The 21,528-nt window shown below is 39.5% G+C and overlaps 1 protein-coding gene across 9 annotated transcripts in view; it reads right to left on the minus strand.

Annotated features, from left to right (window-relative positions):
• The window catches only part of NCOA7 (nuclear receptor coactivator 7), a 160,318-nt gene that overhangs the window by 73,116 nt on the left and 65,674 nt on the right, over positions 1-21,528 (minus strand). For all 9 annotated transcript variants that reach the window (XR_006602357.1, XR_006602358.1, XM_004740133.3 and 6 more), the window contains one exon: positions 7,252-7,472. Coding sequence is in view for 6 of the 9 variants with exons in the window: in XM_004740133.3 (XP_004740190.1) it covers positions 7,252-7,472 (221 nt within the window). In the remaining 3 variants the exon portion in view is untranslated. The remainder of the gene's footprint in view (positions 1-7,251; positions 7,473-21,528) is intronic.

The following is a 21,528-nucleotide window of genomic DNA, read 5'->3' on the forward strand; positions in this document are numbered from 1 at the left end:
TCATATGTGGAATTTAAGAAACAAAACAAGTGAGCAAAGGGGGAAAAACAGACAGTAGAGGACTGGGGGGGTGAGTTAAATAGGGGATGCTGATGAAAGAGTGCACTTGTGTTGAGCACCGGCTAATGTATGGAACTGTTCAACTACTTTACTGTACACCTGAAACTAATGAACGCTTCATGTTAACTGGTATCAAAATAAAAACTTAGGGATAAACAAACAAATAAACGTAGGAACAAAATAAATAATAAACAATGAAATGATAGTCACTGTATTTAAATCTTCTGGTATGCTCATGACTGGTTTCTTAGGGTGAATTTCTACAAAAGTACTGTTGGGTCAAAAGGTATGGAAAAGGTAAGTAGGTCTCTTGATAATAATGGTTACTGCCTTCTAGAAAGATCCCACTATCAACGTATTGGAGCGTTTTTTCCTTTGTCCTTTCCCCAGGTCATTCCTAATTTAATGTCTCAAAACCGCTTAAGCTGAAAAATCACTAACAATATTTATGTGATCTCTGGTCCTTGTTTCAGCCCAAATTCAATCTGGGTCTTACTTGTACAACGAGATTTTTCCCAATACAAATGTGATATGACAGATTCATTAGGGAACAGTATTTGGACTAAACAGATCAATTATAATAGGACTAGATTCAGATCTAGCTCTAAGACAACAGGTTTTAAAACACAGCTGTTTGGTTCAGAGACTGTACTTTTTGCTTCAACAATGACAAGAATGCATTACAATGTACTCCATTTATGGGAGCGCTGGCATTGGAAAAGGAAGAGGAAGGAATGTCCCTTGATCACTGTCAAGTTACCAGGGGCTGGAGGACTGGGGGGTAGATGTTGGCTAAAGAGTCCAAACTTCAGGGTGCCTGGGCACCCGGGTGGCTCAGTGGGTTAAAGCCTCTGCCTTTTGCTCAGGTCATGATCCCAGGATCCTGGGATCAAGCCCTGCATCCGGTTCTCTGCTCAGCAGGGAGCCTGCTTCCCCTTCTCTCTCTCTGCCTGCTCTGCCTGCTTGTGATTTCTCTGTCAAATAAATAAATAAATCTTAAAAAAAAAAAAGAGTCCAAACTTCCAGTTCTAAGATGAGGAAGTTTTGAGGACCTAACGTACAGCATGGTGGTCACAGTTAATAATACTATATTAAATACCTGAAAGTTGCTAAGAAGTAGATCTTAAATGTTCTCACTACAAAAAAGAAATGGTAATTATGTGCCTGATGGAGGTGTTAGCTAAAGCTATGGCAGTAATCATTTTTCAATATATACATGTATCAACATGCAGTCTACCTTAAACTTAGACAATGTTATCGCAGTTATAGCTCAATAAAGCTAAAAAAAAAAAGAGGACAGCTTTTTGTATTCATGCTTTTTAAATTTTTAAAAATTTTAATATTCATGCTCTTAACCATATTTGCAATGGTTATGTATTTTTAATTTTATGTTTAATTAGTTACAATGCTCATCACCAATTTTTTCATAAAATAACTTTTTCATTTTTGAGGATTAGATTTTTGATGGGTGTCTCGGGAAAAAATGTCTCTCCCACTCAGTAACTTTGTTTAGGAAAGGTATGACATAAATGGGATATTTCCTGAGACTAACTATGTGGGAGAATATCCTGTTTCTTTGACCTTGAGAAACAACTTTTACTCCACAACTCTGAAGATTTCATTCTTTTGGTGTTCATCGCTGTAAAGTCTGTGCCTGACTCTCTTCTTTGTTCTTCTGTACCTTAAATTTTTAAAAAGTTTTTATTTATTTATTTGACAGAGAGAGAGAGAGAGAAAGCAACAGAGGCAGAGGGAGAAGCAGACTCCCCACTGAGTAGAGAGTCAGATGTGGAACTCAATCCGGGGACCCTGGGATCATGACCTGAGCTGAAGGTAGATACTTAACTGACTGAGCCACCCAGGTGCCCCTGTACCTACCATTCTTTTTAAAAAGATTGTTTTTACCATTTATCCATAACCTATAAACATTTGCTATAGCTTCTCTACATGCTGAGTCTTCCCCCCTCATTCTGCCCAAATATGGTAAGCTCTTTTGATTTCCAAAGTCAGGTATGAAAGCATTCTTCTTATGCTGTGTTTAATTACTACATCTCTTCACCAAGAACACCTTTGATTCTCAGACCCCTCACTCATGCCTCCCATATCTGTCATCTTCTCTCTTATCACTTGCATTCCTTCCTTAACCCTGTGCATTCCGGGGGTACCTGTCAGGTCTGTCTTGTGCACCACCTAGGTTTTCACAGCATGAAACATTAAACATTAATCGGAGTTCCTTGATGGCCCCAAGAAGCACAGGTCCCATTATTTCCATCCTAATAATACCACTTTATTTTATACCCAAATCCCTCAAGTCTCTATATTCTGCCTGATTTAAAAAACATTAATTTTGGGTGACTCAGTCAGTTGAGCACCTGACTCTTCATTTCAGCTCAGGTCACAATCTCAGGGTCATGGGAACTGAGCCCACATTCGGTTCAGAGGTCAGGGGCGAGTCTGCTTAAGATTCTTCCATTGCCCTTCTCCCCACCCCCCCATCACTGGCACGTGTTCTCTCTCAAATAAGTAAATCTTAAGGCAAACAAACAAAAAACCCACACCCACAGTAATTTGGTTCTTGATATCCTCTTTCCACATTAAAGTCCATTTTAATCCTGTATTCTGTGATTCTGTGAGCTCTAAAGCACCAGAATGACCACTACCTGTGAGGAGAAGGCATTGTGATTCTATGTTGTGGTTTGACCTACTTTTATGTTTGGCGATTCATTTATGATAACAACTTAACTTTGGCTTTCTGAACTTCTTAAGTGAAAAAGAGAAATGACAGATAAGAAATCTTCACACGTGTGGAAGTGTGGTTAAAACAACTCTATGAAAAAGTAAGTATCCATGTAAGGAAAAGTGTCATGGTTGCATTGTGGAAAATAATTCATCGACTGGTAACTTTCATGTTGCGGCAAAACCCCAAAATATTTAAAAAGGACAAGTAGAGAACTTCATTTATTATTTTATTCTTATTAAGTTTCTTTTGAATTTAGGAGGAAAAGCCATGATTTGAAATGATTATAATAGAGACATACAGATTCATTATTGAAAGCTAAATTCATTCTCTATCCTACAGAGGTTTTCTCTCTAAATAAATCTTTGATTGTGATAATCACAAAACTGGCTACACTCTTACTTAAGTGTTTTCTGCTTGAGAAAATAACCTCCCAATTCTCTTAAAATGTCTACTTCACTATCAGGATTTTTAGTATTAATCTTTTATGCTAAAACACTACAAAATCATAATAATATATTTTATTCCAATTTAGGCTTGTCTCCCTCGTTTATAAAATTTCTCCATCTTTTTCAAATCTTGTACCTGCATACCTGTGTTTCAGTTAAAGAACTTTCCTACGAGACATTACCCATTTTGTAAAATTCCCCTTTCCATCTCCACTTCGACAAAAGGAAGGATGTGTATTATTCTAAATTAAGGAATAATTTATTCTTTTATTGTGAAAGAATTTTTGATATAATTCATGCTGTTAAATATATTTGGACACTGTAATATTGATGAGACAAAAGATACATATGTACACATTCCAACATAACTGTGTCAATTTAATAACTTAATAGCTAATTTTGAAAAATATACTGAGATACACTATTACCAAACAATTCCTTAAGAGTTCACATAAATAAACACAAGTTTAAAAGACTCCTATGTATCAGTAACAGTGCAAGCATGGAAGAGTTGCCTTCACATATTCTAGAAATTTTTGTGGGTGGGGGGAAAGTCTGGAGATGTTTACTGTGTGCCAGGTGCTACATTAGGTGTTGGATCTAGATTTATCTGATGCCATCTGCCTCCTTGTAATTCCTTCACTTCCATTCTCCCGCTCCATTCTCTCAGAAACAAAACATTTTTAGCATCTGCACCATTTTGTTACAATGGGGCAAGTAAAGTGATTCGATCTTTCTGTAACATCTTTTATAGATATCTAACCATTGTGTTTGTCTAAATCTTAAGAGATAGCAATGAACTGCTACCAGAGGCCTACAAGAGGTACAGATAAATCTAATTCAACAAGTAAAAATGTTATTTTGTTCCTTAGATTAGGTAGATGTTGGTGATGCGGAAAGAGATACCCACAGAAAGTTACTATGTTCCCCCTTATTGATTATGGAACTTGACATGTGTTAAATGTTCTTTTTGCAAGCCCCTTGGGTTTACTCTGTTATTCATTTTTCTGTATTTTTTGATTAACATTAAAAATAATGGTAAATATTTAATATATTAAAAAAATGAAGAAAGCAAAACTCCCTTGCAATTTCTGTACTCTGAGAAAATGGTTATCAACATATTGTCACAGGTTCTTCTAGTCTGTTTTTCTATATTCATTATCATTTGTCATCCATTAACTTTTTGTTTTTGACTCTGTACAGGTCCCTGTTTCTTCTCTTACATGTGTGGATTTATGTCATACCTTTAAGTAGCAATTTCTAGGCCTCTCACCTGAAATGTAGGTCCCTTTAGACAAATCCACTTGGTACCTCAAAAACATCTCCAAACACAAACACACTGAACTCTTTTTTCCTTCTTGAGTTTTCCAGTTTATCAATTCTTAACTCTGTTCATTTTGTCCCTCACACCCTAGAATGGTCATCAAATACTGCTGAATTTTATGAGGAAAATCTCTTCGTCAGGTGCCTTTCTCCTCTTCCCCACTCTCCAACCAGCATTACCTGACTTCAAGCTGATTTCTACCCAATGTCCTCAGATTTATCATCGTAAAACACAGAGTTAATGCAATTCCCCCAAAGCGCCCCACTGACTCCAGGAAAGTCCAAATCCTTAACGTGGCTGATGAGAACCTCCCATTTTAGTGTCTCTTCTCAGACTAGAGCCACCAAAAGCACTAGAAATGGGATTACTCTTGATTTGAGGCCTACTGCCCCACCTAGTGGTATGGAACAACACCCAGGATGGGACTCAGGGGACTACACAGGTCAGATCAACCAAGCCTGTCCACAGGGGTCCAAACCAATTATCATTGCCATTCTTGAGAGATGAAAATCTATGATGGCATCTCTACTTACCATGACCAAAGGAAATCAGACTAATTCTGACTTATATCCTTCCAGAATTTTCATGAAACTCAAGCTTACTGAAACAGTATTCATTCACCTATGTATTAATTCATGCCCTTGATGCACATTTAAAGAACACCCGTAACTCAAATAGTACTCCAAGCTAATGATACAGATCCATGTGATGACAGCCCCAAAACAGGAAAGCAGATAAATAAATCCATAATGACAACACAGAAGGAGAGCCTAAGCTAGCCACGGGCTGGGTGGGCGTCCTATAAGAAATGATGACTGAGCTGATTTTGAAGTCAAGTTAGACTTGGATAGGTAAAGGCCAGAGTGAAGGGTGTTGTTTTGGTTTCAAAGCATTACACACGCAACAGAGGGCTGCACATGAAAAAACTATCCTAACACAGCATCTACAGTAAGCACAGCATCCTGACTAAAAGAAACCTTGGTCAACAGGACCCTACCAGCGTCTTCCAGGGAAATCCTACAGAGCAAATGTCTCTACTTCAAAATACTCACTAAGCAACAGCATATACAATAAGGGTGAAAAAAAGGTAGTATTTTAAGCTGCACAACTCTTCAAAACCACACGTTTCCAAAACTCCAATGTGCACAACTCATATGTAAAAGAAGATGAGAAACGGGATTTTCCTTAATCCTCTTCCTCTTTTTGCAAAGAAGGGATAATACTCAACACTTGAAATTTCAAGGGAAGTCTATTAACAACACTCACACAGAAGTTTTTTCAGTAGGTGACAGTTACAGCTTTTTATAAAATTCTAAGTGGCTTGAGACTGAAAGCAACGGCTAAGCTCTGTACTACACGATATAATTACATTGTCATGCATACATGATATAACCCCAAATGGACCACTACAAACCACACACCCGCCACAGCAGATACCTCACCTGCCTTCTGCTGGAGCAGTGCCTGCAAAGTCACCCTGATCAGCCCCCCAGAGGCAGCCCATTTTATCTCTGATAAGCACTGCTCAAAAGTTCTATTAAACATGGAGACACGATCTGTCTTCCAGGAACTCTGGCTGGCATTAGCTATGACCAAATGTGGGACCCCCAGGAGAATCTGCTACAAAAGCCCATATCACATACTGTCCTGCAGTCTGTTCTCAGAGACCCCATCTTGTCTCTTAGCCTAGCAATCTTAGTACACAGTACCCAGCGTGCCACAGCAAGGTCTGACTCCCACTTCCTGTTCCTTGCACTCTCCTCTGCACACACCCCAGCCCTGCATGTGATAGGAGCAGTCGGTGTGACATGGGTCCCTGAAGAGCAGGGCTATTGCCTCCACCATGCTAGCTACGCCACTTCTGTTAATATGGTTTCCAGCACAGGGAATATTCTGAGAAACTATAATATTGCACACTTATTTCAAAATTTCCCTTAACTGGGGTGCCTGGCTGGCTCAGTTGGTGGAGCATGTGACTCCTAATCTTGGGGCTGAGAGTCCCACACTGGGTCTAGAAATTCCTTAAAAAAAAAAAAAAAAAATCAATCACTTAACTAAAACTCCCAAGTCGTGGTATTTTTTTTTTTTTTTTTAAACTGATGGCCGTTAGGACTTGTCTCTGCCATTTACTATTGCCCAGCTGATGCCAAACAGTTCAGACATTTCTAGCAACATATTTACAGAGAAGTCTATATACATCAAGAAAAATATTTCTCAAACAGGGAAGGTGACTGGATAGATATTTATTAGCACACACTAGGTGCTGGATCCTGGAAACACAAAGTCTAATGAAACACGCCGAACTATGTCCCTCTTATCCCTCTATACAAGACTATGTATGTAAAACAAAGGTATGTGGTATATCATAGCTCTCAATAAGCTGCTGCTATTATTATAATGATGAGCAGTTATAAAATTAACAGTCTTTTAAGAATTATTAGTTGTTTTTGTTTTGGGGATTTTTTTTAGAGAGAGAGAGAGAAGGGAGGCGGGAACAAAAGGAGTGAGTGGGAGAGAGAATCTGAAGCAGCCTCCAAGCCCTACACAGCCCAATGTGGACTTGATCTCACAACCCTAAGATCATGACCTGGGCCGAAATCAAGAGTCACACACTTGACGGACTGAGGCGCCTCTATGATAGACTTTTAAAACAAAAATACATCACTGCCACCAATACTCACCAGTACTATAATATCTCTTTAGTTCTGTACGCCTGATCTCCTTTAACTGATTATTTTTTCTCTTTTTTTTTTCATCAGTAATATATTCCTCTTCTACAGCAATGTTGGCCTTGTCTTGTTCTAAAATGACTGCTTTAGCATCCTCTTTTCCAGTATGGGTCCTCGTAGCAACGGCGGAGGCTGTCTCTGCATTTTGTTTGGCTTGTTTTTTCTTTTTCAATCTAGGAAGGAGGGGGAGAAAAAAAGGAAAAACATTGGAGAAATGCTTTTCTAGGAGGAATTACATTAGTTTCATGCTGTTGGGCTTTCAGAAACTAATTAACTGATACGGAACACACTTTCTTTATATTACTGTCAATCACATTTTCCTGCTAATTCTTTCTTTTCTATCACTTAAAAATTCTTACATGGAGACCAGTAGCATTTCCTCCACTTTACATCCTCAATACTTAATGTCTCAGAAAATTATCAAGAAAAAGTCCTCTGGGCCCAAGGAAAGATTAGATTCTTCTACAGACTATTAAATGTTGAACATTCTCTTAATCAAAATATATGGCTGCCTCGTTTGCAGTGTTACATCAAAAAGCAAACAAACAAACAAACAAACAAAAACAAAAACAAAACAAAACAAAAAAAACAGAGAGAGAGAGAGTTTCCTGTTTTCAATGGGCAAACACATTTGTAAAAATAAATCCTTTATAAATGATTCACACACTGAGTTATATAAAAGTCTGGCAAGCTGGTTCAGGTCTAAGCAATTCTTTTCCTTTATACATATCACAGTAGTACTAAAGGAAGAGCTGTAACCCCAAGACAAAATGCCATAATGACACTATATGAAGTGATCATTATGATTACTAATGTACCAGCTGACTGATAAATTAGTTAAAATATCTCATGTTTTTAATTCCTCACTCCTAAGTCAAAGATATGAAGTTTACTATACTTTGCTGAAATCCAATAACTCAAGATATTTTCCATTTGATGTCTCCCTCTAATTGATATGTCACTCTGTACTTACCAGCCCTTCTGAAGAATGCCTTCACCTTACCAGAACATAAAGAACCAGGGTCTTGGCCTCTAGCATATGTGACAGTCTGCTCCTACATAATTATTTTAAATTAGGACTCTTTGGGCTCACGTGGTCTCTTACACATATGTGTCTAGTTCCTTTGCTCTCTTGAGCATCTATCTACACAATTTGATGTTGGGCAAGGATAAGGAAATGTTCTGGGAGAAAAATGAGATACCTACAGGATAATAAAGGGACTAACTGGTTTGCTTTGTGACATTGCATAAACCCATTTAACAATTTGGACAGGTCCCTTGCTTAAATAAGAAACCCTTATTCAACAGGGTCTTTTACTAACATCAATTGAGATAATCTACGTCAACATATAACACGAACAGAAACAGAAATAATAAAATATCCCTTCATATGACAAAAATCATATAATGACATGAGAACTAAGGATACACGACACATTCAGCTTTGGAAATAAGGTGTCATATTCCACCAAAATATTTCAACGAGGCTATCATTCATTGAACACTTAGCAGCCAAGCTCCTAGATTTTCATTAGCTAATAAACAAGTATATGACCTACGAGAAAGGACAGCTAGACACAAACCACAGATGAATACACTCCCCATCTTTCAGTTTAGCTATCTTTTTATGCTTACTCATTAAAAAACAAAACCAAACCAAACTGGGGATTCCTAAAAAGGACTTCTATTCAACGGACATGTTTTTATTTTCTAACCTCAGATTTTAAACTATTTATTATTATTATTATTATTATTATTATTCATTATTTCTGGTAAGAATGGGTGGCTCCATGTTGAGTCGGTTAAGGTTTTTAATAAAACAACTTCTCTCTTGATCAAGATTACTATGTGACGCTGAATTAGTATGCAGTAACCTAGAAATATACAGAAACCAGGACTTCACTTAGGGAGACCTATCAAAGAGCTGACCCCTGTGTCCAAAAAGCTGGGTATGGCTGGTCTGATCTTCTCAAAAACATGCTTGAGATGAACACTTTCAAAAATTGTTCCTTCTAGGAAGAGAGAAAAGAGGAGTCAAAAAATAATTCTATGCAGCCTGAAATATACTGCTTCTTCCTCTTCAGGATTTTTCCACTTTAATTTGATTTAAATGTCCTCATTTCACGGTCCCCGTGATAATTAAACTCACTCAGATCTAGGGCACATGTTTTGATGAACAGTAGCACTGTCTAGGGACATCTCATAAAGACTGATTTTCACACAAGGAAATAACAAAATGGGATACGTTGTTTCATTCATTTGACCCTGTTCGGCACAGACCGTTTCTCTCAACACTCACAGCCAAAAGTAGTTGTTTTTTCAAAAAAAAAAAAAAAAAGTCTAGAAAATAGCAATACCAAACTTGTTTAACAGAAAACAGAATCCAATGTAATACCTCACTAATTTTACAATCAGCTACATCTTTTCATTTGACTAGAGTTCTCATGAGAATTTGTCGCTCTGGAGTTTATCAACATGACCAAAACATTCTGATCTTATTATGTGAGTTTGGGAAGCCCACTGTAAAACCCTTCCTTTAAAGCAGAGAATGCATTTTTAAGGCCTTGTCTAAGAAGGAATAACTGCCATCTGATGTATGTGGTATATTTATTCCTCTTCAAACGTTCCCATTTAAGCCTTTTCTGTTTTTCTGCAAGTCAGTATCTATCATGGTAAGACATTCTCAGAAAAGGGTTTTGTTATCACCAAATTAAGGTAAACTGAAAAAAAAAAAAGGTTACACAAGAAAATAAACCAAGTTTTTTTTAATGACTCCAAATGTACATTTATATTGTGGACCAAAAAAATACTTAGCAAATCATGTTCAGCAGATGAGTTACTGTAAACAATGAGACATATTTATATTTGATAGCTGCAAATACGAGTCCGAAACCCCCTTTATTTTGTTATGCTGCATTTATCTTTCTTTAAAAGAAATCATAATTACATAAAACAAGTTTTTTGTTTTGTTTTTTTTTTTTTTTTAAGATTTATCTACTTATTTGACAGCCAGAATTCACAAGTGGGCAGAGAGGCAGGCAGAGAGGGGGGACGGGAAGCCAACTCTGCTGAGCAGAGAGCCCGGTGCAGGGCTTGATCCCAGGACCCTGGGATTATGACCTGAGCCAAAGGCAGAGGGTTAACCCACTGAGCCATCCAGGTGCCCCTTAAAACAAGTTTTATTATTCAATCTCCTCCCACTACTCTAACCAAGCCCTAAAGGTTCTGTTTCCTAAATCCTTCCCTCTCAAATTCACCTTCTCTTTTGATCTCTGCTGCACCCAGTGAATCATTTCAGGTTTTCATCATCTCTCTGGACTATTTTTTACAAGATAATTATTCTTTATTTTATTATGAAATTCATGTGTTCATATTAAAAAATATTGAGAATGCAGAAAGGTAAAAAGCATAGAACTTATATCAAATGAAATGCTAACACTAAGAAGTAGTCATGGTTTGGGAGAGAGACCAGGAAAGCCAGAAGGTTGGGGAAATCACAGACCTTCCCCAAGCGCAGAAGGAGGAGGCAGAGCTGCTTATTCGTCCCTTCCCTACCATAAAGGAGTGTTAAAGGACTGATTCTGTAATCTCTTGGCTTTTTTTAATTGAAATTTTAAAATTAAAAATAGCACCCAACCCAGAGTTAGCAGACTGAAGGAAAAAAACAAGGTGATTCTGCTAAAGAAAACATTCTTAGTGGCTGAATGAAAACTTGTTTCTTCTGAAGCTTTTTCCTTTCCTAAAGGAAATAAAGTTCACTGGCAACAATCAGAGCCAGGGCCTTGAGCAAGTTCCTTGCTTTGTCTCTGCAGAGGTCTCTTTTGCTCCTTCCAACATCCAAGGAAATGAAGCACAGAAAGGCTGTGAGCACTGGAGTGAGAGCTCCTTGAGGGCAGGGATTCATCTAGGTTTCGTTAAAATGCCATACGTACACATGTACTCAGGAAGGATTTCTGGAATGCAAGAACAAATGAATGAGCAGATGACCAGGGCTCTGTTGTGATCTGGCTGAGATCTGCACTTGTAGCCAGGGCTCTCCTACAAAGATGACATTTTACCATCTTCTTAATTAGGAGCATGTGTCAAAAAGAAACATCTTCTTAATTAGATACTTGACTTAAAAAGAAAATATATTTGCCACATATAATCTAAAATGTAATGAACTATAGACTTCTTTAATTAATATTAAATTAGTAGTTCTAGAGGACTCTTTCCCTAATTCCACAATTTGAGGTCCATGTGTTTCTGTATGTAATAAATACACAGACATAAATATCTAGCACAGCACTGCCCAATATGGTCATGTTAGCCAGCCACTTGCAGTTATGAAATTTAATTAAAATGAAATAGAAGTTGAAAATTCAGTTCTTCAATTCCAAGAGCCACATTTCAAAAGCTTAACAGACTTATGGGCTAGGGGGCACCCTAGTGGGTGACAAACCTAGAGAACACTTCTTTCATCCCGGAAAGTGTTGGATAGTACTGACTTAGAGCTACTGATTCAATAGTTAGCCCTATTAGAAAGAGACTAGAGGGAAGGGTGAAGATAGAAATCACTGACTACTTTAACTTATGTAGTTAATGCACAGACTATGTCTACAAGGGTATACATGTGTACACATGTATACCCTTGTAGACATAGTCTGTGCATTAACTACATAAGCTAGTGGCAAGAGGGAAAGACAGAATAAGAAAATTGACTTTTCATTGCGTTCTCCTTTGTGCCTTTTGAATTTTACACCACATATAAATATTAGCTAGTCCGAAAAATATTTTTTAAGTTGTTGGTCTATGAAGTCTCTTCCCTACCATAATAATTTAACACATATTGCCAAATTTTAAAAATCAAGTTTTGCTCTTTAAAAAAGATTATTGGGGGGGGGGCTGGGTGGCTCAGTGGGTTAAAGCCTCTGCCTTCGGCTCAGGACATGGTTTCAGGGTCCTGGGATAGAGCCCCGCAACAGGCTATCTGCTCGGCGGGGAGCCTGCTTCCTCCTCTCTCTCTGCCTGCTTGTGATCTCGTTCTGTCACATAATTAAATAAATAATCTTTCTAATAAATGAATGAATGAATGAAAAAAGATTATTGAGGGGCACCTGGGTGGCTCAGTGGGCTGAAGCCTCTGCCTTCTGCTCGGTCATGGTCCCGGGGTCCTGGGATTGAGCCCCGAGTCAGGCTCTCTGCTGAGTTGGGGGCCTGCTTCCCTTCCTCTCTCTCTGCCTGCCTCTCTGCCTGCTTGTGATCTCTGTCTGTCACATAAATAAATAAAATATTTAAAAATAAATAAATAAATAAAAATAAAAAATAAAAAAGATTATTGTCTGGGGTTCCTGAATGGCTCAGTAGGTTAAATATCTGCCTTCAGCTCAGGTCATCATCCCAGGGTCCTGGGATTAAGCTTCGCATCAGACTCCTTGCTTGCTGAGGAGCCTGCCTCTCTCTCTCCCCCCTTGCTCATGCTCTCTCTTGCTATCTCACTTTCTCTAATAAATAAATAAAATCTTTTTTAAAAAAGATTATTATCAGAATTTTGAAAGAGCTTTCTTCTAACAGAAACTACTCTTGAGTTGACTAATGAACCAGACACCATGCTGTGTACTATACAAATATTATCCCTCCTTGACAAAAGCCCAGCACAGGTAGGCAATCTTCTCTTCCTATTACAGATAAGGAAAGCTGAGAAAAATTAGGGCATTTTCCCAAAGTCAAGGCATGTTGAGAGAGCAAAAGGCAAGATGAGCACAAACCGTAAAGTTAACACCCCCCCCCAACCCTCATACCCCTGGCCCCAGGCGGGATACATGTGACATTCCTCAGGCACTCCTAGCTGCTCTAGAACAAAGGAAAGGGAAAAACAAAAGGTTAACTGATAGAGATCACAGGCAAGTAGGACAGGAGTCTCCATCAGTTTACAACGGTCTTAAGGATTTACAAGCAAAAAAAAAAAAAAAAAAAAGCCATCTCCAGAAGTCTAGAGGCTCAAGTTCCGGAAGCCCTAACATCACCCTCTTCTCTCTTCAAGATAGAAAATCTTCTATCATCAATCAGCTATCCTCACAACCCCAGTGCAGCTCCTTCTGCCCATCTGTGCTATTCCCGTGCTTTAACAAAACCACCCTTTTGCGCCAAAGACATCTCGAGAATTCTTTCTTGGCCCTGGGCTCCCGATCCCAACATTTCCGTATCATTTGGCATCTGAACACGGGTCTCAGTCTTCTCATCTGGACTCTGAGCCACGGTGCAAAGTGGTGAATCCTTTCTCTTCTCTTCCTTTACTTTCATTTGAGGGGCTTTTCAAGGAGTACAGTCTTATAGGAACACTTTCATGTCCATTGCTCAGGCTACATGCAATCCACTAGCTCCTGGCCCTATAGGGAGGAGAAAGTCTGACTTCTGGCTGGAAGTTATTTCTCTGGCCAGAATGGTAGTAAGACCCAGAAACCTGATGCCCTCTCTTTATTCCTGTCCCTATACAAAGTTGTCTGTCTTGGGCAAGGGGCCGCCACCTAAGTCCACCAGGACAACCATGAGACTGAGACTCTCTTGAAAGGTTTCCTCTTCATTGGTCTAATGTGATCTCTTCTACATCTCCAGTCCAGCCATGAGCCACAGATACCCTCCCAAAGCCAGACAAAACTAGTACCCTACTGAATTAAAACCCCACGGGGGGTGGGGGGGGTGGTTTGGCACCTGGGTGGCTCAGTGGGTTAAAGCCTCTGCCTTCCGCTCAGGTCATGATCCCAGGGTCCTGGGATCAAGCCCCGCATTGGGCTTTCTGCTTGGCAGGGAGCAGGGAGCCTGCTTCCTCCTCTCTCTCTGCCTACCTGTGATCTCTGTCAAATAAATAAATAAAATCTTAAAACAAAACAAAACAACCCAACAGGGGGCCATTTCCTAGGGAACTCAGCTCTAAGGAATTGCATGTGTTGGAAGGTTGCTCAGACCGTCAGGAATTTCTGTCTTGACTGTTTTCCATCAATGTTCCCTACCAACTGCTTAAATTACAAAATTCAGTAATTTCTCCTTGTAAAAGTTTTCTAGTGTTTTCCAAGGGTTAAAAACAGTAGGTTCTTCAAGGCAAAGCAAAATAAGGCACAGACTTTCAGACAAGGCAAGGCCTTCGTGGCATCGTCTTCAAGACAAGACACAGTATCTCTGTCCACTTGTTGGCACCCATTTTGCAGTCTAGAATGCAATAAGGAACCAGGGACAGGGGATACGATTCCCTCCTCCAGGGCCTTTAATGGCAGGGCACTGATCATAGTGATTTCCTCTGGAAAGTCCTCTGGAAAGGAGGCCCTCCAAAACCAAATAGCCCCTGATACCCAGACTGCAGCTGGAGGAGGCCTATAATCAGAGGGCTGACTTCTAACAGGACCCAATGGCTAGGCAGCTCTAACTTGTGGCCTTGGCTCTCCCAGGCTGGCTAGGCTGCCTGACTCCAGGTTTTGCCTGGATGCAAGGACACATTTTTAAAGCTATTACCAACACAGCCAACCCTCAAATTTAAAACAACAGTGGGCATGTTCTGTGTCTTATTCGTACGAGCACTGAGCATCCAACTTTGTTCCCTCTTTAGGACTGGAGGTGTTATTTGGCATGCGGACACTCTTAATATGTACACAGTCAAAGCCCTAAATAACACTCAAAATAGCATTTCTCTATGAAACACTGAAAAAACTCAATCATAAAACAGTTCTACAAGACAGAACGGGATTAGATGTTTTAGCAGCAGCACAAGGCAGTACATGGGCCATTATAAAAATCCAATGCTATGTATGCATTCTAGATTGTCCCAAACATGGCACAGGGCTACTGAAAAATCTGAATACCCAAATTGAGGCTCCACGAAATCCTTCTCTCCCGTTCAGGGATTAAGTTCCTGAGTCTGGGGGATGACTACAGTCAACTACTAAGGATCTCCTTGTTGGACTTCTCATTCTTATAGCCATATTAATCCTAGTATGTTGCCTTTTTCAGTGTCTTTCTGCTTGGCACTAAGACTCCCATCTCCAATGACTTCAAGTCCGCAGATGATTCCCAAAGATTCCTAAAGATGTACTGAGTTATTTCTTTACTAAATTGGATTCAACTGCCTCCCCCTTTTGCAACTCCACTATATGTTCCCTGGCTAATACTGACCCATAGGTAGGGATATCTCTACACCCCTACTGAGCAGGAAGAAGCTACAGAGAGTGAGATCCTCCACCTTCAACAACCTTAAAGATTTTAAGGATCAAGACTGTTGGGGGGAGGGTGGCGGTAAATGATGAGGGAGCAAAAAGCAAGCTAAAGGCAAAGCACAAAGCTAACACCCTGCACCCCTCCCCCCGGTAAGATACATGTGACATTCCTCAGGCACTCCTAGCTGCTCTAGAGCAAAGGAAAGGGAAAAACAAACGGTTAACTGATAGAGATCACAGGCAGGCAGGACAGGAGTCTCCATCAGTTTGCAACTGTCTTAAGGATCTACCAGCAAAAAAAAAAAAAGAAGAAGAAGAAGAGGACAACAATCTCCAAAAGCCTAGAGACTCAAGTTCCAGGAGCCCTAACATCACCCTCCCCGCTCTACAGGACAGAAAATCTTATATAATCAGTCACTCCTCACAACCTCAGTGCAGCTCCTTCTGCCCATGGGAGCTGTCCCCATGCTTTAATAAAACCACCATTTTGCACCTCAAGGATTCTTTCTTGGCCCTTGGCACTGAACCCAATGTTTCTACATGCACGGGGCACAGTTAAGTGTGCAGGAATTCACAAAACTAAGTGTGAGCCAGAAGCCTCAGGACCTCCCAGGTCCACGCCTACAAGTGTTCTACACATACATATGTATCTTGATTTAAAATAAAATTCACTGGACTCTGGAAATTCTATGAATTATCTGGGGGAGACATAACTGGCAATCTCATGGGCTTCGATGGAGAATGCACTCGCAGGAAGGAAAGATTTCAACTCTAGGCGTGGCTCTCTGTGTAAACTGGGATCTGCTTCTGAAAGCACAATGAACCACCTCTAGCACTTATAAGGTAAAACCAAAGCAAGAGACTGATGACAGGATTTTCAAGCTTTGGTCTGGCTCCTACAGTTTACACTTAGCTGGATGAGAAATGTGCTGAAGCAGTTTTGAGGTTAAAAAAAAAAAATATTTTAAATCCAAACTAAGCCTTCCCCAAACTCTGCACTTCCCTGTGCTCCCACACATCTGAGTACATTTTCCTTTCACTGCAGCTTCCATCCCTGGGAAAGTCCAGAGGCCAACTTGGAACCACTGATGCATGAACCACTGTACATGAACCACTGACATACAAAGGCTATTAAAAAAAAAAAAAAAAGGCAAAAAAAAAGCACTGCTCTATGATTTGAAGCAAACAGCTCCATGAAGAAAAGTAGAAAATGTCAGAATGGATCAACCATGAGAAAAATACCATCTTCTCTTTACTTGTTTATTTTTTGTTTTCAGTTTTGTGATGTTTTTTTTTTTCATCTTCCTTAAGGATACCCCTTCTTGTCCTATTTCATTCAGTTACAGGTAAAGAGGGAATGAGATTTAATCTGTGGAACTCCAGAGAACATATTAATGAAGGAGAAGAAGCCACCGAGTAATAAAGGTTAGTTCAATATAACTTTCTAGGGGCACCTGAGTGGCTCAGTCAGTTAAGCATCTGTCTTTGGCTCAGGTCCTGTGTCCAGGGTCCTGGGATCAAGCCCCGTAAGGGGCTCCCTGCTCAGTGGGGAGCCTGCTTCTCTCTCTCCCTCTGGCCCTCCTGCCCATGCTCTCTGTCCCTCTCAAATAAATAAACAAAATCTTTAAATATATATAATATACACACACATACACACATACACACACACGCACACACACATGTATGTATGTATATATGTATGTATGCATGTATACATTCTAACTGAGCAATCCAATAACAGAACTGACTGCTCCATAAAGTAGCGTTCCCATTACTGGAAGTATACAAGCAAGTCAGGTCCAAGTTCTGACCGAGAAAACTGTATGGGACTGCCCTGCATCTTTTTTTTTCAAGATACAATGAACATAAACATTATATTAAGTTCAGGTGAACAACATCATGGTTGGCTATTTTATATACTGTGAAATGACCGCCAAAACTAACATCAGTTACCACAGTGACAAAATATTTTCTTGTGGTAAGAACTTTTAAGATCTCTTAATAACTTTCAAATATGTGATATAATAGTATTACCTACAGTCACCATGCCATGCATTACATCCCAGGATTTACTTATTTTATGACTGGAAGTCTGTACCTTTTGACCACTTTCACCCATTTTGCCCATCCCTCTAAAATACAGCTAACTCTTGAATGACTCAGGGCAGGGGTTGGGGCACCAACTCCCACATAGCCCAAAATCCACATATTAACTCTTGACTCCCCCAAAACCTAACTACTAATAGCCTACTGTTGACTGGAAGCCTTACTGGTAACATCAACATTCAATTAACATATTTTCTATGTTATATGTATTATACACTGTATCCTGGCAACAAAGTAAGCTAGAGAAAACCCAATGTTATTAAGAAAACCGTAAGGAAGAGAAAATGCATTCACAGTACTGGGCTATGTTTATTGAAAAAATTTTGGGTATAAGTGTATGCATCATTCAAACTCATGTTGTTCAAGAGTTATCTGCAGTCTTCTTTAATACAAATATTTTCCTCAAAATTGCCTCTGTAGGGAAATAGGAGTACTCACATAAAAGATATAGATGTAAGAGTCTTTCATGAAAAAAATTATTGAACAGTATTGTAGTTTGACCCTGTTTTTGTGAAAGAGAACAAAAAACAAAGCAAAACCCTTTCAAACCAGCAACTATCCCATTTCAATATATACTTACATGTGTTTAGATATAAGGGTATGAGAAAATGGTCAACAGAGGAAGGGGGGCAACTTTTACTTCACATTTACATAATTTGGTATTTTTGGTACAACACTTATATATTGGTCCTGTAATTATCAGGCTAATAAATTTGTAAAATTAAATACCCGCAGCTATGGCAACATTTGGCCAAATCTGCTTGTGGTTTATTCTTTCTCCTGAGTCCAGCTATCATGGGGAAATCCTGCAATACAGCCCCTCTTCCTCCATTACCACGCACAGCTGGGCTATTGCCCTCAGTGGGGACTACCTCATGGGTCTTGCTCTTGGCTGTTCCACTGCAACCTTGTCATTGCACTGCTCTCAGAGGCTAAGCTGTTTCTCCTGGGTGCTGGAACCTGACTCTTGCCATTTCCAGACTCAGGGAAATGGAGTGTCATCATGAAATGAGCTGAGCCTCTGGGCCAGAATCATTTGTATTTGAAGCCTCATTTGTTCCTTCTTGGTGTGCATCCTTGGGTGAGTTACTAAATCTAAACTCAGGTTCCTTGGCTTCAAAGGGACAGAATGGCCTCAGATGGCTTTTTTGTGATAACTAAACTAACCAGCACAGAGAAAGCATACAATGACTACTGAACACAACCTGTGCTTGGCCCACAGCAAGGGCTCAATAACCAGAAGTTACTTGTTTGTTGTGCTGAAGCTATGGCCATCACTTGGGGATTTTTCAGGGTCCAAGAAAATAAGTTAATATCTAAAGCACTGTAACACATCAAAGACGGTATCTGATAAATTCTAGATGTTATCAAGTGCTCACATTATTTTTCTTGCTATACATAAATATTGATTTAACTCTGCTATGAATTTAGTCACCAGTACAAGCTATTTATTATTTTTAGCAGAATATCCCTTCTAATATTTCATTTTGTGTTTTCACAAAAGGAAGGTCAGTTTTCAGTTTCCACTGCGAATTCCCAACCATGATATGTGCCAAATAACATCTTAACTTCATGTCAGACGGGGAAGACAGTTAAAAACAAAAACACCCACTTAATGAAAATTCCTCTTAGAATTATGACCAAATAAAATAAAAAAGCTTAGGAATAATCCCTAGAAAAGTCTATAAATGTACCTGATTCTAGGGCCAACCTCTGAGATGCACATTGTCTTCCTCACTTTGTTTAATTTTTTTATTTTTATTTTTATTTTTTTTTATTTTTTTTTTTTAATTTTATTTATTTATTTGACAGAGAGAGAGAGATCACAAGTAGGCGGAGAGTCAGGCAGAGAGAGAGAGAGAGAAGCAGGCTCCCGCTGAGCAAAGAGCCCGATGCGGGGCTCGATCCCAGGACACTGAGATCATGACCTGAGCCGAAGGCAGTGGCTTAATCCACTGAGCCACCCAGGCGCCCCTCACTTTGTTTAATTTTGACAATGTGATTTCCTCCCCCCACACCCCACCCCTCCCACCCCCCAAAGAAAATCAATCAGTCAGTATGGAAATACTCCGGTTCAGAAACACGGATTCAGTCAGAAAAAGAGATCCTCCGGCTTTGAGTTCAATAACTAGCGATATACCCACACAGGTGAGCACACAAACACATAATGGAATTTCCCCTGGTCTCAAAAAGTAAATGCATTCTAATACAGGTTGCTAAATGGAATGCCAATCAAGGACAAAATACCAAAGTTCCCCTTTTTAGGATTTCTATGAAAACAGTGATGGGATCAGTAGCTCATAGGGGACTTTGCTAATCAAAGGGCAGGTACCAGGAATGGATGCAAAAGTGTCACAATTTCAGAAGAGACCTGGCATGGGTTCTTAAGGGACATTCAGAGAACCTTATGTGCCCCTCCGCAGTACCGGGCTGACAATGGCACTACCATGAAAAGAATGTTTACTGTGTAGAATGTTTGCCTTGTGTTTATGAAACAAGACAGGCTTTTGTTGCATATATAGATTGCCCGTGTGGGATTCTGGTTCCTTCTTCTAAAAAGTCAGGATGCTGAGTCACAGCCTGAGAAAGTTACAGGGAAATCAAAGGCACTGACACGGTAATAAAGAACTCGGCTATAAACCGAGGAAGGGAAGCAGAAAAGGGAACTTGCTCCAGGTGATAAGAGAAGCGCCTTGTGCCAAGAGGAATCTGCAAAGTCCTGTAACTACGGTATTTACATTTTAGGACTTTTACTGCTTTTCCATCAAGGATAAGCTGATAAACACAGCAACAAAGAATTTACCCCAAATCTGCAAGTAGAAATGTTAAGAAGCGACAAAATATAAACTGTTAAATTTCTTTTGCTTTACCATGTATTACATGTGGTTTATTTAACTTAATACAGTTGAACTAAGGGGCTCTATTAGTTCCCTATGTCTACTGTAAAAAACTACTACAAACTTGGGGCTTAAAATAACACACAATTATTCTTGGACAGCTCTGGAGGTCAGAAGTCCAAAATCAGCAGCAGGGCTGCATTCCTTGTAGCCCCTTCCTCCAGCTCCGAAGCCAGGAGCACCGTCTCTGGCTTGAGTGTCTCCCTGCCTCCTTCTCTGTAGTCAAACCTCCCTCCACCTCCTTCATAGTGGACACCTAGTTCGCATTTTGAAGCCCACCCAGATAATCCAGGATAACCCCCCCCCATGTCAAGATCCTTAATTTAGTCATATCTTCAAGGTCTCTTTTGCTATATAAGGTAACACTCACAAATTCTGGCATCACGACCTGGCTATCTTTGGTGGTAATTATTCAGTCTACCACACTGGTTATATTAGCATGTGATATAAATAATTATAAACCCAACATTATATCCCATGTTCAAATCATTACTAGGTCTCAGAAAAGTTCACTGTTTGCAGTGAGTGGTAGTAAACATGTTGTTTCTAAATCAAAACCCAAAAAAGTCTACTTAAAGTGATCCTGAAGTCTCAAGATGCAGTGGAAATATTACAGATGTGAGGTTTCATTTTATGTTCAGGGACCTTCAGCCTCTTGGAGATGGGGATATTGGAAGGAAAATTTTAACAGGCTGGATTTCCAAAGGGTTAAATCTTGTTTTCGTATTTGATCACTTCAATCATCACTGAAATCAGTCTTCCAGTGTTTATAATCACCTACAAAGCTGATGAAGTCTTCCAAATATTTTTCCTTTTATTGGAGCTCCTTACTGTGCCAGAAATCATTTTTAATGACAATTAAAAAAAAATTTTTTTTTAATTCAAAACCAATCACATGCTTGGACTCCCCAGTGACACCACTGGGATCTACTTCAATGACATACGTATTTCAGCACAGCAGCAATACATTTCAAAGACAAGATTCTTCTGGAAAAACAGAAAAAAATTAATTTCTTGAAGCTATTCCAGCAAAACAAGCAACT

This window comes from Mustela putorius, unplaced genomic scaffold (genome assembly GCF_011764305.1).
Source record: "Mustela putorius furo isolate JIRA1106 unplaced genomic scaffold, ASM1176430v1.1 tig00003863_pilon_pilon_pilon, whole genome shotgun sequence".
NCBI lineage: Eukaryota > Metazoa > Chordata > Mammalia > Carnivora > Mustelidae > Mustela > Mustela putorius.